Source organism: Hyperolius riggenbachi, chromosome 1, assembly GCF_040937935.1.
Source record: "Hyperolius riggenbachi isolate aHypRig1 chromosome 1, aHypRig1.pri, whole genome shotgun sequence".
NCBI classification, from domain to species: domain Eukaryota; kingdom Metazoa; phylum Chordata; class Amphibia; order Anura; family Hyperoliidae; genus Hyperolius; species Hyperolius riggenbachi.
In genome coordinates, this window is record NC_090646.1 from 293,002,957 (window position 1) to 293,028,930 (window position 25,974).

The 25,974-nt window shown below is 38.2% G+C and overlaps 1 protein-coding gene across 4 annotated transcripts in view; it reads right to left on the minus strand.

Moving 5' to 3' along the window:
* The window catches only part of LOC137508077 (fibrillin-2-like), a 710,315-nt gene that overhangs the window by 46,348 nt on the left and 637,993 nt on the right, over window positions 1-25,974 (minus strand). For all 4 annotated transcript variants that reach the window (XM_068233727.1, XM_068233729.1, XM_068233728.1 and 1 more), the window contains 15 exons: window positions 24,981-25,103; window positions 23,343-23,468; window positions 22,569-22,694; window positions 21,482-21,604; window positions 21,015-21,137; window positions 20,634-20,759; window positions 19,141-19,263; window positions 14,960-15,082; window positions 14,711-14,872; window positions 14,489-14,557; window positions 11,350-11,475; window positions 11,000-11,125; window positions 8,907-9,056; window positions 1,956-2,027; window positions 1,733-1,858 (listed from right to left, as the gene is read on the minus strand). In XM_068233727.1, coding sequence (XP_068089828.1) covers window positions 1,733-1,858; window positions 1,956-2,027; window positions 8,907-9,056; window positions 11,000-11,125; window positions 11,350-11,475; window positions 14,489-14,557; window positions 14,711-14,872; window positions 14,960-15,082; window positions 19,141-19,263; window positions 20,634-20,759; window positions 21,015-21,137; window positions 21,482-21,604; window positions 22,569-22,694; window positions 23,343-23,468; window positions 24,981-25,103 — 1,824 coding nt within the window. The remainder of the gene's footprint in view (window positions 1-1,732; window positions 1,859-1,955; window positions 2,028-8,906; window positions 9,057-10,999; window positions 11,126-11,349; window positions 11,476-14,488; window positions 14,558-14,710; window positions 14,873-14,959; window positions 15,083-19,140; window positions 19,264-20,633; window positions 20,760-21,014; window positions 21,138-21,481; window positions 21,605-22,568; window positions 22,695-23,342; window positions 23,469-24,980; window positions 25,104-25,974) is intronic.

Sequence of the window (25,974 nt, forward strand, 5' to 3'; positions counted from 1 at the left end):
TGATATGAAGCCCCAAACTCTACCAAGGACAGTTTCAATGTCAGAAAGGTGTAATCAAAGTAAGGAAATGGCTAGTTAAGGATTACCACTATTCAATGAACATTTAGAGGTGCTTATTACCAGGATAGTACCAATGAAAAGCTAATAAGATGGAAGAAGGAGGGCCCCTAATGGGCCCTCTCTGGTCCAGAGGCCCCGATGCGGCCACAACCTCTGAATCCCCTATTGCTACGTCACTGCGAGGACCTCAAGGCACAGGAACAGCTTCTTCCCTTCAGTGCTCACTGAGCACTCTTTACACACACACACACACACACACACACACACACACAAGACACACACACACACACACACACACACACACACACACACACACACCAGCTGTTTTTTAACAAATCTGGTATCTAAATTGCTGTAGTTACTGGATTGTTATGGTACCTAAATTGGTGTCTCTGTCTTTACAGTATGTGCTATCCCTATACTTAAGACCTGTGCGTGCCAAGCTCAATTCCGGGCACGACCCAGTCATGCTTGGTGAATATAAAAATGATTCTGATTCTGAAGATAAGAAACTGCCACAGCAATGCTAATTACAACCCGCTTCTCAACATCACTACATGGGAAACATTCAAAAAAAGCTAAAAAATTTGCACAAAAAAAACCTAAAAAAACCTTAAAACCAGTACAATTATCTGCAGCGTTCAACAATAGAAAATGCATGTATTTTGCTCTTTTAAAGCGGACCCAAACCAAACATTTTTTTAATTAAAAATACTTAGTTGCACCACTCTGACACATACAAAGATAAAGAAACACTACTTCAAGCCTATGAGCATTTCAGTGCATGCTTTTCACCCTTCTCTTTCCATAGCTAGGGTTATACTGGGGGCAGCCATTAGCAATTCCTCCATTGCCGGACACCATCTACACCACCAGTTTGCTGGAAAAATCCTGACAATATGAAAGGAAGGGAGTGGTTACTCCAATAAATGTAAAATATTTTATATTTGTCATCATGCAGCTGAAAAAAGGGCTGCTATTTATTATTATAATTTAGAAAATAGATTTTATTTCTGAAATCTTGTATTTTTAATTTAGGTCCACTTTAAGATATGAAAAAGGTTTCAATAAAGATTGAGCAAATATTATGATGCACAGGCAAAATCAAGTTTGACCACACCCAGAATTCTGCAGCAAGCTGATCATATTTGGAACAGTTTCTGGATCTGATAAACACCTTGCAATGTTTTGATTCTAAATTCTGTGTCCAGTCATATAGCATATAGATCAAATTATTTGCATTATTTGCTCTACTTTAGTGCTTAAAGGGATCTAAGCAGCTCCTGGCTTCAAATAGCTGAAAGGGCTGGCATGTTTGAGAAGTTCAACCCCCTGCTACTTTGCCACTGCCATTATCCAGGCTAGGTGTGAAATTCTTCAAGTGCGACTAATGTTTTCTGTTTGAAGTACAGTGGGGAAGACTCAAGGTTTGTTTGTGGTCAATTAAGTCTAATGAGATGATTTCTTATCTGCCTTCCATCAACTGTTGCTACTCCGTCCGCAAGTCCTTTCACGGATGGAAGAGGTGCCTATTTTAATCCTTAAATGAAAATAGATGAGGTAAAATGAAAGGTTTTTTTTTAATAATAAAGCACATTTTTAGAATGCATTTTTAATTTGCTATAGAGCTGCCCTGGGAGTTAAAAATGATGCTCGGTTCACTTTAACTAACCTTCACAGATGAGAAGAATGTTGTTGTAGCTGAATCCCATTGGGCATTCACAGCGGAAGCTTCCAATCTGGTTAATGCAAACACCATTGGTGCAAATGGCTGGAATTTCACTGCACTCATCAATATCTAAACAGGAAAGAAACATAATTACAACTCAGCTGATTTTCCATTGAGAAACTATCTTTGCTCAGAAACATAATTTATGGAAAAGCAAGTTTCTTACCCATGGGTTTACCAGTTCGGATATCAATAATGAAACCTGGTGCTTGATTGCCACAAAGAATTTGATATTCAGCTATATTAAAAGAAAAATAATACATATCAGAAGTAGCAAGGACATAGTATTGCTTAAGGTGGCCATACACTTAAAGAGAAACTCCAACCTAGAATTGAACTTTATCCCAATCAGTAGCTGATACCCCCTTTTACATGAGAAATATAATGCTTTTCACAAACAGACCATCAGGGGGCGCTGTATGACTGATTTTGTGCTGAAACCCCTCCCACAAGAAGCTCTGAGTACCGCGGTACTCTGGGCAAACTGCCACAATGTAACAATGTTCACAGACAGGAATTAGCTGTTTACAGCTGTCTCTAACAGCCAAAACAGCTAGGAGCAGCTACATAACCTACCCACAGTAAAAATGTCACCATGTAATAAATGTCAGAATGTAAATTAGGGAGAGGAAAGATTTTACAATGAGCAAACACTGACTAAATCATTTATACATAATTATGGTAAAAATGAAGCACTTTTTTTTACTATATTATTTTCACTGGAGTTCCTCTTTAAGGGCTGGTTCACATAGGCTTCTGCCAAGCTTTCGCTCGGTGTGACGTTCAAATGCTGGCGTTTAAATGCCAGCGCTTAGACGCTAGCTTTTGAAGGCTTTTGGGAAGCGTTCAAGGCTTGCAGTTCTGGTCTCTGCAATTGTTTCCTGGTGTTCACCGCCTCTGAAAGCAACATGTTGCTTTCGAGACTAGACGCAATGCTGGTATCTACCGCCAGGCTTTCATGAAAGCCTGCAAAAGCCAGCTCTAAATGCTCCCATTCACTTGAATGGGACGGTGGTAGATCCCAAAAAACGCTGCGGCTTAAACGCTACAAAAAAGCCTGTGTGAACCAGCCCTAAATGAGAACTCCGCAATGTATTAAATAAAAGTAACTCCTACTTATATTAATAAATAAGATCTATATTTAAATACAGTTTTGCTTTGAAAGGTTGCTAAAAATTGCATTTCTGCTGTGAACCCTCAGTATAATGGAGTGATAAAAAACTTATTTGACACATATCACAGATTGAAAAAGCTGCAAGTAAAAATGAGGTCATAGTTATGGCTGACTTAAACTTTCCAGACATTGACTGGAGTATTGAGGCTATCCATTCTGGTAAAAGCAGCAAATTTCTGGTATCACTATAGGACAGTTACCTGACTCAAATGGTAATGGAACCAACTAGGGGGAATGCGTTACAGGATTTGATAATTTCAAATAAACCAGATAATGTATCAAATGTGCAGGTTCAAGAACATTTGGGAAATAGTGATCACAACATGATAACGTTTGATTTGGTGACTGATAGGCCGCCGGGCAGCGGGGCCACTAAAACTATGAATTTTAGAAAAGCAAACTTCAATCAACTCAGGCAGGCACTAAGTTTGGTGAACTGGGATAATGTACTACAAGGGGAGAACACTGAAGGTTAATGGCAAGCTTTTAAACTTAATCTTAATCAATATTATAGTAGGTATATCCCATATGGAAACAAAACGTCTAGGAATAAAAAAAGGCCTCTATGGATGAATAGAAAGGTTAGAGATAAAATGAAGGGGAAAAAGAATGCCTATAAGGTCCTAAAACAGGAGGGGACCGAGGCTGCATTAAGCAATTATAAGGAGTGCAATAAAAGTTGTAAAAAAGAAATTAGGCTGGCAAAGATTGAAGCTGAAAATCAAGTCACTAGGGATATCAAATCGAACCCAAAGAAGTTTTACAAGCACATCAACTCTAAAAAAAGAAAGGTTGACTGTATTGGACTCCTAAAGGATGAGGCTGGGAACTCAATGGTGGATGACCAAGGTAAGGCGGAGTTATTAAATGCTCTCTTTGCTTCTGTCTTCACAAGGGAAACATTACTGTTGCAAATTACAGATGCAGAAGAGTCTCATTCTTCCAATTGTAATATTAAATACTTAATGCAGGAAGAAGTGAAGGTAAGACTAAATAAATTAAAAATAGACAAGGCACCTGGCCCGGATGGCATGCATCCTCGGGTCCTAAGGGAATTAAGTTCAGTTATAGATAAACCCCTTTATCTTATCTTTTGTGACTCTCTTTCAACTGGCAGAGTCCCAGTGGATTGGCGTACAGCCCACATTTTCCAATTATTTATAAGTGGTATTCTCACCATAAAAATCAAATTTCAACAGCAGCTGGTGTGAGTGTATTAAGTGATAAAGATGCTAATCCTGCATTCAAAACTTGCAAAACGTTTTCTGCTGGTATGGTTTGTAGTTATCACATACTTTAGGAGCACTGGCTCTAGTGCCAAACAGTGCCAAAGAGTTGAATGCTGGGAGTTCTTTTTATCTATAATATATATTCCTCCTCTTCCATTTATTTTCCTACCTAGCTGCTTATCAGAAAAAAACTCTGATTACTTGTGTTTACAAGCAAGGCTGAGGTGACTCAGTGGTTGGATGTGTAAATAAAAAAAAGACAGTGCATTTGCTAGTATACAGTGCATTTGTTAGTATACAGTGTCTGAAGACTCTGGGAGGTGGGCAGCTAATGAATAAACAATGAGCAAGAGAAGGGAGGGGGAAAAACAAGAGTCAGGGAGGATATGATGTCAGCATTAGCTTGGCAAGATGGCCACTGCCTAGAATAGGATTTTCTGCTTATCATTTATAAAATTCACAGGAATCATTACGTGGATAGCACAATACATCTGTTATGTAAGTAGAAGTAGTATTTATCTACTTATATATGTGTTTTGTATTTCTAGGTTAGCATGGGTGTCACTTGTTCTTTAAGAAGGGCAAAAAATCTGATCCAGGAAATTATAGACCTGTAAGCTTAACATCAGTTATATTCAAACTATTTGAGGGGTTACTAAGAGATACTATACATGACTTCATAGTAGAAAAATAATCTCATTTCTCAGCATCAGCATGTGTTTACTAAAGACAGGTCCTGTTTGACTAACATGCTCAGCTTTTATGAGGTAGTGAACGCTAATGAGGATATTGGGAATGCTGCAGATGTGATATACTTGGACATTGCAAAGGCCTTCGACACTGTTCCCCACAAAAGTCTGGTGCAAAAGTTGAGAATGCAAGGACCGGGGAAGAGTCTGTGTGCATGGATAGGGAACTGGCTAATGGACAGAAAACAAAGAGTTGGGTGACTGTTAGCAGTGGGGTCCCACAGGGGTCTGTACTGGGTCCAGTGCTCTTCAATTTATGTATTGATGACCTAGTAGATGCAGTAGGAAGCAATGTTGCTATTTTTGCAGATGATACAAAATTGTGCAGAATCATCAACTCTCAGGAAGATAGTGACATATTGCAACAAAATCTGGATAGGATGGCTATATGGGCACATAAATACAGATGAAATTCAATGTTGAAAAATGTAAAGTCATACATTTTGGTCGTACCAATGGTCTAACACCATACAAAATAAATGGGATACAGATGGGGACATCAAACTTGGAGAAGGACTTAGGAGTACTCATCGGCAACAAGTTCAATAATCGTATTCAATGCCAAGCCGCTGCAGCTAAAGCTAATAAAATTTTGGGATGCATTAAAAGGGAAATAAAAAATTGAGATGCTAGCATAATATTGCCCCTGTTTAGCTCTCTAGTAAGGCCACATCTGGAATATGGAATTCAGTTCTGTGCACCACATTACAGGAAAGATATTGCAGTTTTAAAGCAGGTGCAGAGACTAGCAACAAAATTGATACGAGGGATGGAAGGTCTCACTTACCAAGAAAGGTTAGATAAACTGGGTTTATTTAGTCTAGAGAAAAGCGCCTTAGAGGGGATCTAATTAACATGTATAAATACATCAGAGAGCAATATAAAAGCTTGGCGGATGAGCTTTTTGTCCCTAGGCCTTCTCAATGGACTAGAGGACATGACCTGCGCATGGAGGAAAAATGTTTTAGCCATTTATTTAGAAAAGGGTTCTTTACAGTAAGAGTGATTAAGATGTGGAATGCATTGCCACAGGAAGTAGTTATGGCAAATTCTATACCTGCATTTAAAGGGGGCTTAGATGCTTTCCTTGCGTTGAAAGACATCCATGGTTACAATTACTTGATAATGCCCAGTGATGTTGATTCAAGGATTTTATCTGATTGCCATCTGGGGTCGAGAAGGATTTTTTTCCCTTTTGGGGCTAAGTGGACCATGTCTTGTAAGGGTTTTTCGCCTTCCTCCGGATCAACAGGGATATGTGAGGGAGCAGACTGGTGTTGTACTTTGTTCTCTGGTTGAACTCGATGGACGTATGTCTTTTTTCAACCCAAATAACTATGTAACTATGTAACTATCAGTGATAATAACTTTAGAGCTGTAAAGCAAACGGTTTGCTCTGTTACCTCCATACTTATTCCTACAGATGAATCAGTCAGCTAACAAAAGAGATTATTTTCACTGACATATGACATGATGAGATAAACATGGGTACCTATAGTATTAGTCGTATTTATATACAAGGCACTGCGCCATTTTTAAACCATGTTGGGGATCAGTGGGGGGAGCTGAGCTGATGCGGTGGTTGCCCTGATGATTCCGGGTTATTCACCGGCGAAACTAGTTGGCCTGGCCTGTGACCTTGATAGGGGTGGTGGCACAGAGCAATGGATATGGTCTTATAACACACAATGAAGATAAGTATGCTCATTAATGGAACGTACATCAATGGTGTATATTGATTTCTGCAATACAAATCATACTGGATACCTATCTGACTGCAATTGATGAACAAGTCCCTGGATTTTTATATGCTGCTATATACAACTGGTTGTGCTGGACAATCCTGTGACATCCTTGTCTGTTAAAGTTTGTTTCAGTGGTGCATGCTTCTTCATACAGCTTGCAGGCTGTTCTGGATGTAGTTGTATCACTTTCAATCTACTACCATACAGGATATATACCAGCATGGGACATGTTTAAATAGGAGGCTTCATAAGGATTTATCCTGGTGTGTTCACTCCTACACCACTTGTTTACAACTGCATGATATTGCTCCATTGCCATCTAGCACACAATTATTATTTAAAAATGTATAAGATTTACACTCTTAATGAATAAGAGGCTGCATAAGGATTTATCCTAACCTACTGTTTTGACTCCTCTGTACAACTTGTTTCATTTCTCCTGCAACCCCAAACTTTAGTTTAAGCACAGGAAGAGCTCAAACTGAAATCTGCATAGCCGTTGCATTCTTTGAATATACCGGTATATTTAAATGTATATTCTGACCCGAGAAATCCTCCCTTGATCACAGGGGCTCTTGGATAAACTTTTTAGTGTGACCATACCATTTGGTGCATTGTGCTCCTAGTCCCCCGCCATTACTGTCCACCTTCAACTTTTTATGGTTATATCTGTGTAATTTTTTATATATCTTATATGTCATATTTAAATGAAGTATTTTATATTTTTATAAATAAGTTTACCTTCCCATCCTTGTTGGCCAGATCTCCTTGTAGGCCTCTGGCCTAAGGGTTGGTTTATGCTTTACCATTACTGATTTTGTTTTATTTAGTACTAGTCCTACTAAGAAATTGTATGCAGTGCCTTTCTAATTTTAGTTTTGTATTGCAAGCGCTAAAAAACTAGTGCTGTTATCTGTGTAAATAAGGATGTGGAACAGCAGTAAAATTCAGTCTAGGCTTTTCTGAAAAGTAAACAGAAGCCAGCACACTTCTGTGTGGCTGAGAAAGCACTTTGATAACAGGGTAGGGCTACAAAGTTCAAAAGGTCATTCCTTCTGTTTACGTCTCTGCAGAATTTAGTAGATTTTACATCAGACTGTCATGGCTGCTGGGGAACGCACGCGGCACGTGTGCCTTGCAGCTGCATCAAATGCAGCTATAACAAGATTTGAATATTCATAGATGAGGTCATATGGTCTAAGTCCCTGGATAGTCCAGTATCCCATCAGGTACACATAGTAGAGTTAATTGTGTATGGTGATTGGTTGACCTTTTTCTATGCTTGTATTTATAAAGGATTGAATAGGGTATCTGTAAAGGTGGCCACTAATGATACAATTTACCGAATGATCATTTACGAACGTTTCTTCATATGAACAGATGGAAATGATCATTTGGGACCACTAATGGACAAAAATCTCCTCACCAATGTGTTCAGATTGATGGGATGGATACAAAAAACACACTTAAGTTTATTTTTGTCTGAATAAAATTGCAAATTATTTCAGATACAGTTTGTGACAAGTGCAGGTCATAACGACGTGTTGAAATTCTGTATCTGCCGTTGCTGCGGCATGTTGACTGTTTTCACCGCAGTACAGTATATACCTGGAATGCAGCCAAAAACTTTGGTTTATACTATGATTTGAATCTTTGGAGCTTGTGACGAAAGCAAAAAAAGTATAAATTACAAATATTATTCCAATGGGATTATATGGCGTTCTCCTTTAAGACTACCAATGGCTCAGGCCTTCACAGTCTTACAACTGAATAGTCTTCTTTTTCTTGTTTGGTCTATAAAGCTACATGACAAAATGTATGTGCATATATCCTAGTCTGTATAGAGGCATCTGGATAAGCTAATGCATGTGCATACTGTTATCACTCATTTCATAAGTAAGGACAGAAACCCACTAGGAGCGATTTTCTGAGCGCTTTGCGATTTGAAAACTCTTGCTAATGTAATGCTGTGGGTGTGATCCCAGTTGAGCAATGTGATTTTATAAAAATCCTCCATAGCATTGCATTAGCAAGAGCTTTTTCAAATCACTAGCAATTCGAAATCGCTCCTAGCGGTTTCTGGCCTAAAAGTGGTTATTACTACATTTGACTCATACTCATATTCTTTGCAAAAATAAGTTACAACCAGATCAATAAGTAACAGTGTTGCTATATGTAATGATATACAGCATAAAATATTCAGTTTCATGATGGACTTACGACTAGCTGGAACAGGACACGGCTCACAAGGTTTATTCCAAGCTTTGCCAATGTTGTAGGCGCAGCAACACATTTTCTTTGTCATATTTGTTGACAATTCATTCTCACAAGTATCATTGTAGTTGCGGTAGCAGACACTCTTTCTCATATCTGCAATGCAAGGGGCAACAAATCAACAGCAGAACTCACAACATTTTCAACTTCCTCTTATATCAGCAAAACCCATAGTATGTTAGCTATGGCTATGTGCATATGAAAAGTATATATATATATATATATATATATATATATATATATATATATATATATATATATATATATATATATATATATATATATATATATATATATATATATTACATGTAGCCTTTTTGAAGTACAAAGAACAATAATTATAATGGTTAATGTTCCATAACGTCTTATTTAAAAGAAAACGACTAAATACATACTTAATGTTATTTCATGTAAAGAGCTGTTTTTGCCCAAAGAATTGTAAGTCTGCTGATGTAGTCTTTTGATGCATACAACCACGCCACTCTGCATAACCAGGCAGGTGAAATCAACATTTTCCTGTTATTTTCTTGCTCAATGGACAAGCCAACTTCATTAATTATATTAAGGTAGCCACACCTTTAGAAATGATGGACAGATTCGACCAAGAGACAATTGTCTCTCTAATCAAATCTGATTAGAGGGATCTGTCGGCTGCCCATATACCACAGGCTGATTCCCGATCAATTTCATGCTGAAATTGATCCGGAATCGGCCTTGTGCACCGCATTCTCCGCCTTGCCGTCCCCCTAATGTGTAATGACCACCCATGCCCAGTGCTATGTACATTACTTGTCCGCTGCTTGTCCACCCCTGCGTTCCAGATGCACTTCTTACTCCATACACGCATGCCACATGGCTGCCAGCGTACATGTGGGGGCATGTGTGATGTCACACATATGCCCCATTACTCCCGCAAGCACATGGAGCATGTATATGGAGCATGTGCTCCATTACTCCGGCAACCACGTGGGGCATGTGCCCGGAGCCAGTGGAGGACAAGCGGCGGCCATGGACAGGTAATGTATACTGCACTAGGCACTAATGGGGCACAATACACATTAGAGGGGACAGTGTTGGGAGTCTCATTGCATTTGTCACTTGTCACGATATCGCATGCCGTTACCACCACACACACAATCTAGCAAGTCGGCCCTACATCTAGCAGCATGTCCGACCGATTAATGCAACCAATTTCGGCCCGAAATTGGTCGTATTGTCGATCTGGCATGCACTTGGCTGCACCGATTTTCATCCAATTCCGATTATAATAATCAAATTGGATGGGCGATCGGCCACCAAGTTGTCTGGTATATGGCCACCTTTATTGTGTCCAAGTAGCAGTCAGGTGACTAGGGGGATAGAATTCTGAAACAGCAAACAATTATGTAATCTGTATAACTATTTGGTTTGGTAGTGGGGTTTTTGAAATCACAAGATTGACTAAGAAGAATAATCCACTGAAGGCTGCAGTGAAGCCAAAGAAAAAAATAACAACAACATCTAGTGCAAGCAATTCATTTTATGAAGCATTAGCAAATTTGTTGAAGTTATTGCGTATGAAGTGAAAAACAGTATCTTGTGGATTTTTGCTTAGAATGCATGAATCATTTTGAATGTAACTTTATCTATGTATTATTAAAAATTGTGAATTTTCCATTTTGGGTATAAGGTTTGTAATTAATTACACATGTTCTTGAAATTCTAAACATTACAGATTATTCCATAAATGATCCTATACATACAGTAGGTGGAACATACGCAAAACAGGCAAGGGCCAATATAACATGGCATATATGCCTTGATTTATGCAGATGGTACATATGCCTTGAAAACATGCATTCAATTCATATGTAGATAAAAGACAAAGCAAGGCTTCCTAGGATTGTGCCTTACTAGATACACATGCATAACACATGCAAAATATACATATAAGGTTACTGGAAAACTGTAGAATTTGAAAATAAAAGTTAAGCTGGGACATGTCACATACAATAAATGAAAAATAAAATAGTAAAACAAATAACAACCAAAATACATACCCATACAGTTGTTTCCACCATTTACTTGCATGTACTCTGGTGGGCAAACGCAGGTGTAGTTCCCAAGTGTGTTATAACATGTGCCAGGTCCACAGATGCCAATGTGGGCAGAACATTCATCAATATCTGGTAATATCAACATATTCAAATGACATTCAATGATTCAGTTTTGTAACAGGGTCAGTTCTAATATCATAGTATAATGTGCTATTTTCAAATCTTACTCCCTTGAACCTGTCTGTATATAAACATATTGCACTGTAACATTTCATAATTGTATGCATGTATCTTATCATCATATGCAGCGATTACTATTACAATACATTTAAAGTAACCTAACTTTTGATTACCTTCACAGATGCGGGTTTCCTCATTCAGGTAATAGCCAAGTGGGCACTCACATTGGAAGCTTCCGAAAGTGTTGACACAGTTGCCACCCTGACACAGTCCGGGAAGTTCCTGACACTCATCAATATCTTAAAATAGAAGATTTATATGATTAGTAGAAAATATTTAGCAAAGCTGTTGTACCATAGCATATGTGAAATCAAACTGCTACATACTTATTTTATTCTAAAGTACAATCTACAACTGTAGACATTACAGTAAATCCCAGTACAGACTTGCAAAGGCCATGCAAGGTCTATCAGAGGGAGAAAATAATCATGGTGCCTATAAAAAAAGGGTGCCTCATTCACTTCAATGCAAATCTTTTCTCTATTGGCGCCAAATGTATAAAAAGGGCATCATATAAATATAAAACAACTCTATCGTTTGTTATCTTTACCTTTCATTACCATACAATAATACCATACCATTTTATGGTCATGAAAGGTAAAGATAACAAACGATAGAGATGTTTTATATTTACACGGTGCCCTTTTTATACTAATAGCTTACCATACATTACCGATTTACAATAACACATCACAAAAACCCATTATTTGACAAATAAATCGTTTCTAAAAGGCAGAACGGTGGCGTACTGGATTGCACTCTTGTCTTGCATTGCTGAGTCCCCAGTTTGAATCTGGCACAAGATCCATTTTGTGTGGGTTTCCTCCAGGCACTCCAGTTTGCTCCCACAATCCAAACAAATACAGCAAAGTTAAATAGCTTCTCCTAAATTTGGCCTTAGACTGTGAATGGGATTAGATTTTAGCCCCCTTTGAAGGACAGTTAGTGATTAGGCTTTATACTGTGTAAAGGTGTTGCGGAAGGTCAAATTAAAGATGATGAAACATTAGGGTCAGCTGTTGTGCAATAGCAATCATGATTTTTATTCCTATGAAACTCAGGATGTGCTTTGGATGGGTGCACATAGCTGAAGTAAAAAACTACTGCCAATTTACTAATCTTTCAGCAAACTTTACTGTGATTTGCGTAACACAGGCAAAGACTGCAAACTTTTGCCAACTAAAAGAAGGCAGTTATTAAAAATCTTTACTAGATCACTTATGTTCTCCTGTGTTCTCTGACTTTAACAAATACAGCCCTAAATGAGAACTACTATTTTTAGAGACAGATAAGGTTGGAGAGCAGCCGGGGTCATCCAGCAAACCTGTACTGGAAAGGTTTGTGCAACACCAGTACTGCAATTGTAGCCATGTGCAACACCAACACTACAAAATGTTTGTAATACATTTAGGTAATTTTGCTGCATTTATAAAAAAAAAACGTATCACTGCAGGTTTTTGTACTGAATTTACTATTCCAATAACATTTAAGGAAATGTTTATTTCATCTGTTGTGAATAAACAAATTGTAAACGTTTGCTACTTAATAATGCACTTTAGAAAAAAAATCATGTCCAGGTGTGCTGAGTCACACAGGCTCTCCACTGCTTGGAAGAAAAACAATGCTGGAGCTGATGCTAAGCAACTGCTATACAGATCTGTTCACAGGGACAGACAAGACCCAGAGGCATTCATTGGTATACATACAACATCTGCTCTCTCTATAATTTTACAGACAATCACCACTCTGGCTTCTCACTGCCTGTGACTGAGTCATTAAGTCACTCCTCACATGCTGCCAATGGCTGCACTGGCAATATCACAATATATCGTATATACTCGAGTATAAGCCGAGTTTTGGGACCAAAAAAGTGTCCCAAAAGTGGGGGTCTCGGCTTATACTTGAGTCACTTACCCCTCACTATGCTTAAATGTAAAATAAAGTGATGGCTGCATCCCCCATCACAGCAGCGCTGCATATTTATTGATCCACGCCATTGAGTTGCATACAATGCCTGGTCTCCTGCTGTGTGCTGTGTCCCCGTCCCCATCAAAGCAGCGTGGCATATTTACTGATCCGCACTGGGCATTTGCATACAAAGAGCTTGTCTCCTGCTGGGTGCTGTGTCTCCCGTCACCCCACCCCCACCATAGCTGTGCGCGTGGCATATTTACCTTGGGCGATACACGTGGCTGCCATCCCCTAATGTCCCCGCTGGCATATGGAGAGCGGTGCGTTCTCCTTATGCTCTCTAATCCATGCCGCCAGGAATCCTCTTTAATTGGTCAGTCGGAGTCTCATCTCAGTGAAGCCACTAGATGGCATCATAGCAATTGAGACTCCAACTAACCAATAAATATGCAGTGCTGCTGTGATGGGGGACAGGGACACAGCACACAGCACAACAAAGCTATCACTTGTATGTAAATCAAGAGGACACAACCATCACTTTGCAAAGCAGCCCATAGCCATCACTACAAGTCCTCATTAGGGTAACAAAATCCTCCATAATGATGTCTGCTTATTTGTAATAATCAGTTGGCTCTGATGGTTACTCTGCACAAAAGTTGTGTTTGTTTGAAAGGTGTTCTATTGTGAGGCAATTGAGGATAGATTGTAACCCTTTCAGGCTACAAGAGGAACTACCTGCTGATGCTGCTTTAAAACACTGATCTGGAAAAGCACAAACATATTGCTGATATGGGATAGGTTCATCTTGTGCCACCAATGCAACCACTGGTCTCGGATTATACTTGAGTCAATGTTTCTTTCCAGTTTTTTTTAGGTAAAAGTAGGGGGGTCGGCTTATACTCGGGCCGGCTTATACTCGAGTATATACGGGTAACTAAGGCAAGGAAGCTTGCTCTAGGCTAGACAGTAGGTTATGCTGGGACTACGGTTTGTCACCATATACTGCCCAGAGCAGTATTTCAGAGCTTATAAATATAACTAAAAAATAAAAACCAACAACAAAACAACAGTACTTTTCCAGCTGAATAAGCACAGTTGAAGGATATGTACTATGCACTGGGAGCCCAGCCTGGGCTATTTTCAGAAGATAAGCCTGCAACAAATCTCCATAAATCGTGACTTGGCATTTGTATGACTGCTGGATAACATGTGTGCAGAGAACTGGCTGTGCCAATAAGATTAAGACATTCTGAAGGCCAATATCTATGCAATAAAGAGACATACCGAAGCACATGGCTGGTTTCTTATATACAAAGTATCATACATAACAAACACTCTTACCTTCTAATATAACTGTTATAGGATTAGGTCTGAATCCTTCTCCTCCTGGACAGAGTGTCTTATATTCAGCTGAAATACAAAGTATATAAATATATTGGTTATAACATTTACTATGTTGCTTGAAAGTCATTTTTAATTTTAAAAGTAAAAATCCTTTCTAGAAAAAAATTGAAAGTACTTTGAAATAGTAAAATGTTTCTCAAAGGTTAAAGCATAACTTACTGGAGTTTCCAAGAGGACAGCTTTCACAAGGATTGCCCCAGGCCCGTCCCAGTGAGCAGCAGCAGGATGCCCGCGTAACCCCAACTCCAATCTCAGCACTACAGGCAAGGCTAGCATCTCCTCGTGTCAATGTTTCCAAGTAGCAGTTTCCAACACGAGTATCTGGCCATTGAGAGACCGATGTTATTCAGCTGAGAGAAAATCATTTTAAATATAGAAATAGATTAACTTTTCACTATATTTTCTTACCTACACAACCAACTCCAGTGGGATTTAATTCAAAGTCCTGTGGACAGTTGCACAAGTAGCTTCCTGGGGTGTTCACACAGATCCCATTGATGCAGTTCACTGGGTCAGCACACTCATTCACATCTATGGGATACAGATAGGGAATACAAAGTACTAAGTAGATTTCTGCTAATCGCTGAGTTTTATTCACGTTATCTTATTCACGTTATGCATTCTTTTTCATTGTGACAGCTATATAATTCCCATGGGAAAACAGTCTTTTAAAATCTTCCTAACCATTTATGGGGATTGGTTTAGCAAGGGTGAAGAAAAAAGATGAACCTGTGTTCACGGTAAAGGATAAATTATGCAGAAATGTTCGTATAAACTAGCCTGCACAATATTGGACATTATAGCGGTTCACTTCGCTTCATTTCACCTTTAGTAAATCTCCTTATGGAGAGTGTGCATTCCCTCTTACTATCAGCACAAACTGCATGCCAGAAAGGTTTTGTTTGCCTTAAACAGCCACACATGCAGTGTGATCACTGCAATACTGGTTTAAATAAATATTCCCTAAAGGGGCCCATACACTGGTCGATTTCAGCCATCGATCGATCAAAATCAATTCTATGGAATCGATCGATCAGAAATCAATTCTATCAAGTCTATCGATCAATCGATTTGCGGACGATTTCTATCAATTTCGATCAATTTGATCTATCTGACAGGATGGAAAATCTAGGTCAATCTGCTGCTGGCAGCAGATCAATGTCCCATAGAGTTGCATTGGATCTAATGGTCCAATAATGCATTTAGATCGATTTCCAGCAGACTTCCTGTGTGTGGCACACATCAGATACATTCCTGTCAGATTGAACTTGACAGGCATCTGACAGAAATCTATCTAATGGTCGAATCTGTTGTAAATTTATAAGTGTATGGCCACCTTAACTGGTATCCCGAACAAAGAAAGCAACTAAAGCACCACATTGCACTTCAAATTCTGTTTAGGGTTCTAGAATAAACTGGAATCTTCAATTCCTACTGCTATGAAGGACATTGTCCTGTTTGATGCAGTACTAAGCCACCACTCTGTCACTCCCCCTCATTACAATGCTCAGTTCCCAGCATTCTCAATCACAGCTTAGATTGTACCCTCAAAATCAATTTAGCACTAAGAAGCCTATTTATAAAGGCCTCTTCAACAAAACTATACTGGAAATTTTTCAGAATAACAGCACTTTTTTGTGTTCGCCACATTTATTAATGTGGTAATGATCTGGTGTGATTGCCATGTTTCCGTGTGAATTTCTATTTTTGACACAATTGCCACTGTAGTGTAATTTTTGCCAATAATATTATTATATACCTACTTCTAATTTTCTTGAGAAAAATAAATTTCAGCCAGATTTGACTGTGATGATCTATTATTTACTGAGTTCATCATTGTTTTGTGACAGCCTTTAGAGTGTGAACAGAAGTGAACAGAAGAGGGCGCTCATCTTCTATGCCAAAAACATATAGAGCATTCCCAAGAGTCCAGAGAGTCAGTGTTGCCAACTTAGCGACTTTGTCGCTATAATTAGTGACTTTTCAAATCCCTCTAGCGACAATTTTTTTAAAAAAGCGACTAGCGACAAATGTGGCGACTTTATCTTGTGTTACTGACTCTGATGTGTCTGTACTGACTCTTCTCAACTTGCCACAGCAGCTGCCGCTGCCGGCCCCTCCCCCGTCCCAAAGCACTCACAGACAGGCCCGTCCTCTCGCAGGAGTCCCCCCCCCCCAGCTGCAGTTACAGCAGGAGATGCTCACTCCTGCGAGCCATATGACAGAATTGTCTCTTACTTTCGGTTTCTGAATTTGCAAATAACTTTCAAGTGCAGCGTGCATTATGCAAATTAAGAGATGACGTCATCTAGAGACTTCTAGCGACTTCTACGACAGCCAACAGCTACTTTCCTTACTAACGAGTTGGCAACACTGCAGAGAGTATTACAAAACTCAGAGAAATAATGCTTGGAGTAAGGGCTGAGACACACCAGAAAAGCTCCCCAAATGCTAGAGATTTCAAAAGCTCTTCCCAATGTAATGCTATGGGTTTTTTTTTTTACAAAACCTCATCGCTCCAGTGTGCATAGACACATAGGATAACATTAGCAGGAAGTTTCAAAAACTCAAAACGCTCAGAAAAACTCCTCTGGTGTGCACCAGGCCTTACTTATAAATGTGCAGAATAGTATTGCAGAAAAGGCTGTTTAGCTGGCATCAGCCCTCTTGGGGTAGAACTTAAGATCACACAGCATGGAAGTTTTGAAGGTAAAGCAATCAAGTAGAGTCTATGATTGTTTTGCATGTATTAATTGTGTAACTCCGGACAAAGTGTTTATTTTTACTTTATACATAATGTTAAATGGTTAGAATGAGTGATGGGTTTTTACTCTTGGGTCATTGTTACCCTTTGTAACCTTAAGTTCTGACTTGAGGGCCAATTTTACAGAAAAACTGAAGCATTTAAAAACTCCCTAAATGGGACAAAGGCAGAAATAAAAGCTATTAAAAGTAAATTTGGAAATAATTAAAACTTCTATAAGGTTCCCATTGCCTCACAACAAGCAACAAATAGGGCTATGTGAGTTGCACTATGAGTGAGTTGTGACGAGTTGCAGTGAGTTTTGTCTCACTGCACATAGTGTGCATTTTTCATGGGAACATGAAAGTCCCTATACTTTCATTTTATCATTCACACTACAACAGTGAGTTGCAGTGTAGTGCATTTCAACTTGGGAGTTAAAACTCATGGAAATGCGTGGAAATGCATGATAATGCACAGCAACTCACAATCCCATTCACACATTTTTAACTAGTTCCCCGCCCGCGTACAGTATATCTACGCTCCTTTGGACTTCACTTCCCCGCCTGGAGCGTAGATATACGTACCCCCGCCTCTACCGCCGCTGTCCGCTCTCCCGCTCGCACTCCCGCGATCGTGCACGCCGCTGCCCGCTCGCCCGGAGATCAATGAACGGGAAAATACATTCCCGTTCGTTGATCTCTGCCCCCGCAATGATCTGCTGCTTTCGTTAAGCAGCGCGATCACTGTGAAAAAGAAAAAAAAATCCCAGCCTCTTTGTACTTCCTCCAAGCTTCCGGAAGGACGCTTGGAGGTCGCATTAAACTGTTGCCATCTTGTGGCCAAATAGTAAACTACACCCTAAACTATTTTTCACACACACATACATTACTTATACACAAAAAATTAACTCATTACCTCCCACACTCCCCATTTTTTTTTTTTTTTGTAATTGAAAAAAAAATAAAAAATTTACAATTAAAAAAAATACATAAATAGTTACCTTAGGGACTGAACTTTTTAAATATTTATATCAGGAGGGTACAACACTGTTACTTTATAAACTATGGGCTTGTAATTAGGGATGGACGCAAAACTGAAAAAAATGCACCTTTATTTCCAAATAAAATATTGGCGCCAAACATTGTGATAGGGACATAATTTAAATGGTTTTATAACCGGGACAAAAGGGCAAATACATTTCATGGGTTTTAATTACAGTAGCATGCATTATTTAAAAACTATAATGGCCGAAAACTGAAAAATAATGTTTTTTTTTCCATATGTTTTCCTATTTTCCCATTAAAACACATTTAAAATAAAATTATTCTTGGCATAATGTCCCACCTAAAGAAAGCCTAATTGGTGGCGAAAAAAACAAGATATAGTTCATTTCATTGCGATAAGTAATGATAAAGTTATAGGCGAATGAATGTAAGGAGCGCTGAAAGGAGAAAATTGCTCGGATGCTGAAGGGGTAAAACCCCTCAGTTGGGAAGTGGTTAATACATGCATTTTCATGCATTTCCACTCACTGACTAGTGTGAATGAGCCCTCACTGTTTTCACTATGAACTGGAATTTGAGAGAAATCTATGTAAATCTATATAAACTATATAAAGGGAACCAGAACAACAATAAAAACCTTAAAGTGGATCTAACTTAAAAAAAAACTGGAGAGCTGAAGACAGTTATCAAAAGGTCTGAGAAATGTAATATTGTTGTAATACCACAATGTTGGATGCATACACTGCCTAAATCCACAAAATACTTGTAAATGTTATGTTTTATACAACTATTAATTTCCTGTGTAGCTTTATAAGAGACAGCAAATAGATGTATCTTACCAGTGCAGTTTCCACCACTTCTATCCAGCTCATAACCATCATCGCAGACACAACGGAACATTCCAGGCAGATTCTGACATGTCCCAAAGACACAAATATTCTGGAACGTGCACTCATCAATATCTGTAACAGAACATTTATCAGAGAATAAAGTCAGTGAACCAATACAAAAATGAGCTGTGTTTACAGGGCAAATCATAGTTATGAAATAAATACACATTTACTTGATGGGTGAAGCTGTGATAAATTATTCTGCAATTGAGAAGTGTCATGTCAACACCACTTCATTCATTAAGAGGGAAAATACTTTACAAATGCCAAAAAATGTTTCCTTATGATCTCATTCAAAGAATGTATTTAACATCTCACTTGACCACTTGACTGGGGCCAATTGCAATTTACTTTTTCTCCTGAGTTTTCTCCTAGGAGATAATTTTTCATCTTCAATTTACATGAACTTTTTAGCACTTTTCAATCGAAAAAGTACCAAAAAGTAGGTGAAGAAGTGCTGTCAAAATTATTTTGAGGATTTGTTTGCTTGCTTGTAGTGTAAAAGGCAATTTACTTACAAGTTGTAAAAAATTTCACCTAGGAGAAAACTCAGGAGAAAAAGGTAATTGCATATGGCCCCTGTTGTTCATATCTTTTAATTCTTCATCCTGGTTTTACCATGGACATTCTGTTTAGGGCAACATGGGACTCAATCATTTTTTTCTTTTTTACAAAAAGTTAAAAAAGAAACTCCAAAAGATACCTAATGAAAACAGAGGCATTCTAACTGGTTTTATCATAAAAAAGTAATCCCTGAACAAGTGACGTGTGCCACAAGCATACGTGTGTTCTTTCAGAGAAGACCTTATAAAACATGGCACTCCTCTAAAAGCACTGAGGCCTTGTTTTTGGCCTCTTCCACATCTCTATTTCCGAAGAGGAGGTTTCATAATGAGACTGGGTCTTCTGACACCCCATTCTCTATGTTGTATGAGAATTAAGTAAACAATCCTGAATCCAATCATTTAAAAGATTCACAGTTATTGTATGCAACCGGTCAGATGATAACTTTGGGAAATACAGATTGTCAGAATGACTTGGAGAATCAGTGAATCCGCCATGCGTTTTTCACAGTAAAACAAAATTGAGTGCAGGATGAAATCAGCTCATGGAATTTTTATATAAGAAAAAATAAGGAGCTAAATGAAGAATGGGTCATACTTTATAAACAATATCTGCAGCAGTGAAAAGTCAGGCTAGGCAACTCATATTCGTCCCTACAGGACATGTAAATTGCAAATGACTCTTCACTCCATGCCAGCACATCCTTATTAGTGCCTGCGGAGCTTTATTGCCTACTAATGGTAGTGGTGGGTATCAGTGCTTATAGAATATTATTTTCAGAGACCCATTTCCAAGTAGCATCTAATGCAGTAGAGCATACCTGATATGATATGAGTCACAGCCCTGTTTGTTTATTAAAATTCAGTAATATCACGCACCTTGACAAGCCTTGCTGTCCTCAGTAGGAGTGAATCCCATCTCACACTCACAGCGATAGCCTCCAGGAGCATTTAAGCAATGGCCATTTTCACACAGGTTCACATTGTCTGCACATTCGTCAACATCTGTAAGGCAAAGTTAAAGCATGAGCCAGGAGAAAGCAAAGGGCCAGGAGTAGAAGATCAAGTTCAAATATATTGGAGATGACTACTGCAACTAAGGAACTATTCTGTACATTAAATATCAGAATGAAAATGTAAACCAATAAATAAGAGCAATTAATTACAGATATTCTGCATTACATCATTTGTTCATTTATTATGTCTTGGCGGCATGTTCATATTCTAAAGGAACATATTGTATATAAGAACATCTCATACCTGAGCATGTAAAGCCGTCTCCATTGAATCCTTCATTGCACGTGCAGCGGTATGAGCCTGGCGTGTTCACACAGTTGGCATTTAGATTACAGTTGTGATCCTCTGTGGAGCATTCATCAAGGTCTAAGAAGAACAGGAAGATTCAATGTTTATAGCGTAGAGGTAGACAGAAAGGCTGATGTTCATAAAACTTCATCACATAACTTTACAGCAAGCTGATACATATATTAACTGTCAACCCTGTAAAGTAAATATTCATTCAGTATTAATATAGTCATTCATTACGGAGCTTTACTGGATAGATAAATATGAGCAAAGGAAACTGAAACATTGCAGATGTAAGAATTCTCAGCATTTCATTAAAAATGTATACCTTCCCTATCTGCCCAACACATGCAAATCTTGCCATGCAGCAGATATTATAACAACAATCTTAGTAACACTCAACATTATGTAATTTCACTTACCAACACATGAAAGGCCATCTCCAACCCATCCTGTACGACATTTGCATTTAAAGCTTCCGGGAACATTGATGCAAGATGAATGTACATCACAGTTGTGTGCTCCGATTTCACATTCATCAATATCTGCAGGGGGAAAAAACACACAAATAATGTACACGGCACAGGTTTTCAGAACTTTCTTTACAACTTACACATTTATCCAAGCTGTCTGAAAACTTTAACTGAAAACACAGAAACTGAATTGTGTAGAATATGGAAGTGTAGGCTTTAGGTTGGTAAAAGGACAGCCCAAAGCAAATGAAGTCTAACCTGTTTTAACTTTTGGAGAAGTTGAGAATGAAGTTCCAAGAAGTCACATTGATCTTAAAAGACCACCCTGATCCACTTATAACACACTGATCCTTATATAATACAAAGCAGTTTCTTCTGGGAATGTTGAATTCTTCAAAGCAAAAGGCTTCACAGAATTATAAACGCATGCTGGACCACACCACTAACAAAGAGAATGACATCTTACATGGATTTTTTTGAGTATTCCAAACTAGAAAGTCAATTCCCTTTAGACCAAGGCATATTTTTTAAAGATGAAATGCTGCTGAAATAATTGAATGTAGCCAATTAACACTGTGTTCTTTCTAATGGAAAACAGCAGATCTCCAAATCAAAAAGGTAACAGTTCACAAAAATATCTGTGTCTACTGAAGTGCTCTCTATACATTGTATCATGGGATACAAAGTATATAATGGGATATAATCGATACCTTTCTTTTTAGATCAGATCTCCTCAGCTAGCACACACAGAAGAAAAGGAGTGACAGCACACAGACATACATTCATAGCTACTCATATGATCCTTATTATAAAAAATGCAGGTACACCATCCTTAGACATCTTGTTGTCTGTAGTCTATTGTATAGTGTAGTCTCTTTTTCTAAATAATTAATCAGTGTGGCTTCATTAGTGACCACTGCTGCAATGGAGCGATTGAAAATCTACATTTTTGAGTAAAGTGATATATACAAATAATTTGTCACAAGTACAACAAAGTCTACCAGGGCTGAATAATACATAAAATGTTACTGGTTACCTGTACATCCTGTGGTTCCCTTCTTCACAAAATAACCCAGCTGACAGTGACAGATGAAAGAGCCTTTGGTGTTCTCACACTCCCCATGTAGGCAAATGTTGGAGTTTAGGTCACACTCATTAACATCTAACACAAAAAATATAGATAAATTAGGCAGATTAGGTTGAAGTTAAGAAGATGAAAAATACAAACTATAGAATTATCCATTCTGTACAGAGGTCACATCTATTAGATAAAAAAGAAAGGAGGGGAAAGCTAATGTGGAATTTCAGCCATCTTTTTTAATTTCTGAGACAGTGAAATACTGTTGTGTGTTATTACTATTGAATTAAATAGCGTCAACATATATGGTGGCACTGTACAGATAAATATTTTACAGAAGAGTTGCATGGATAAACAAGGGTAATATAGACCAAAAACAAAAACAGTTGTATGGCTAAATAAGCTCAATATGGGTCAGCAGCAAATACAGCAATATCAAATTATACTAGGAGAGAGGGCCCTCCTCATATGAGTTTATAATCTAACTAACTGTGTATTCAATTGATACATTTCATCTCACTTGCTCTTCTCCTAGTAAACGGTGTCACCAGGAATAAATACAGTAACAAAAACTTTTTTTTCCTAGAGAAGGTTATGAGGACAACTGCAGTCAAGTTTTTGAAACAGAAAATAAAGAGAAATCTCCTTAGCATGGACACATAGAGCAATAAATATTACCCACTCTATTCAAAACTAAGAAGCACTTTATAGAGACCTGAAAAATATATTTACCTATACATGTCTTCATATCTAGAGAAGCCATGAAGCCATCAAAGCACAAGCAGCGATACTCTCCAGGGATATTGGTGCACTGCCCTCCATCACAGATGTCTGGGTTGTCTTCACATTCATCAATATCTAAGATAGTGATTATATGCAAAGTGAGGAAAAGGAACTACAGGGAAAAAAACCCCCATGCATATAGCTCAAACAGATAAGAACTGATTTACCTTGCAGAATAATTAATGTGTATGCTTTGCACAAAATTAGGTACAGTATATGGTTTCTCAGGTTGAAGAAAATACATTCCCATTAAATTTAACATCCGTGCTTAAAGTTTTGAAAATTGAAGTCGGGCACATACTATTAGATGTGTGCTCAATCTGGCAAACAATTGATATTTCTCTGATTGAAAATCAATGAGGGAACATCAATTATTTTACATTCTTGCACTACTTTATTTATATAACATTTCAGCTATAATCTGCTTAAAGTGGATCTGAGATGAACTTTTACTCATTGCATAATTGTGTTCCTTTCCTATTGTTTATTGGGCATTCCTCAAGCCAAATACTTTTTTGTTTTTGTTTTAATACTCTAATTCCCTATAAACTAAACAAGCCACGCCCACAGGTTTTCAGAGAGCCAAGGCATTTCAGACAGCAAGGGCTCATGGGAGCTCAGTCTGGGCAGGAGGAGGGAGAAGTATTACTAGCCAGAGATTTCAGAGGCAGAGGGGAGGAGGGAAGATGAGGGGGGAATTAGGTTTTTTTCACAGGCTGAGTGCATAAGATGCAGATAAGCCTGCCTCTGTGTAATGTTTACAAACAACATGGCTGCTGTCATTGTATCACAGGAAGACATAATCATATTTTATTAAAAGCTGTTTGCAGCTAGATTTGCTGTGTAAACTATCTAAACTTTAGATAACATATATAGACAAGTTACTTGTTATAGTTAGTTTTTCATCTCGGATCCGCTTTAATAAAAAAAGCAGCATTAGCTTTGTACTGCTCAAATCTGTACAAAGCCATGTGGCTTTCAAAGATACACAGCTTCTACTTGTGAAGAATTGATAAAAAATGGTCTATACCATTCGACGTTTTGAATTCTTGATCACCACTTTTTTAAATCCATTTTTTTAGTAAGTGAAAGTAGTGCAGTTCTGTAAATCTCCTAAAGTGTTCATTGGGAGCCCCATTCACTCGCATTGGAACATAGCAAACCATCCATTTGCAATTACCTCGGTCTTCCTGCAAATCATTATTAGCACAATGCTGGTAACTGTAAAAGTGGTGAACAGATGTGTGAAACAAACACCAAAATACACTCCACTTTTTCCAATGAGATTAGCTACTAAGTAACAATTATACTAATATAAATGTGGGGAACAGGAAAATGCTATGATTTCAGAAGAAATAGCAGCATTTTCTGCCAAATGGCCTGTTCGCCTTTTAAGAATTGACCCAAAGATTTTCTTGAAGTGTCTACTGTTTCCCAGGTTCATAATTCATAATTAATCTATGCATAAACATGAACATTTGTTAAGAGATGTAACAATATAAACTAATCTTTAATATTAACTAAAAACGATTAATGTTACACAGTTTCTTTTTCAAGCTCTAGCCCTAGCAGTGTGATATGTTTTACCTGCACAGGAACGTTTGTCTGGCATCAGTGCGTATCCCTCGCTACAGCTGCATTCATAGCTGCCCTCTGAGTTGGTGCACTGAGTGTCACATCCTCCATTCATAATTGTGCACTCATCAATGTCTGAAAATATAATGTTACATTCTAGTTATAAAGATGTAAATATACACTAGCACACATGTATAGTATGCAAATACTATTTTTTTATCTACAGAATGCCCCAAATGTATATTCTCCTTGGCTAGGGACCACACATGGAAAGAGATCACTAAATATAATGATGCTAACTAAAGTCGTTGGTGACTTTGTGCAAAATTAGATTCACAGTAGATAGAGCCATTTATATGTGTTTTTGCAAGTAGGCAGTGAAAAATTCTGTGGAGGGACTTTTCAGTGGTGAAGGCAGTGTTGATATCGGTAGATATCAGGTAGTGTTGATAAGGTAGTGCTAGGCATCAGTAGAGTGAGGGTTAGTGTGGGAATAGGGTTAGGTGATAGTAATATATCGGTAAAAATTACAAAATTACAGATATGGTGCTATCAGAAATTAGCCATTGATTAATAGTAGAATATTAGTAATATACAGATATTCCACTAGTAGCTATCCCAAGCACTTGAATTATAGTGGGGCCTTTTTTACATGTTTGTACCTCGAGGTGGCACTGACTATGTTAAACAGCACATTTTACACTCAGACATGGCTATTAAGAGGTACACAGAGCATCTGAGTGGCTGCCTGAGGTTTAAACAAAAGTGCAGATTGGCTGGAATTATTGACTAGTGCAGCCCACAGTCATCAATACAAGGCTCAATAAAATGTAATCTTTGCTTTAAAACAGATCCAAACTCAAAAACAAAATACAAGGTGGGCATACTACAACACTGTAACGTGCAATCTATGTAGTTTATTTGTTTTAGGGTGCGTTTCCACTAACGCGAATTTGCATGCGTTCCCCGCATGCAAATTCGCATAACCGATAAAAGTAAATGAGCC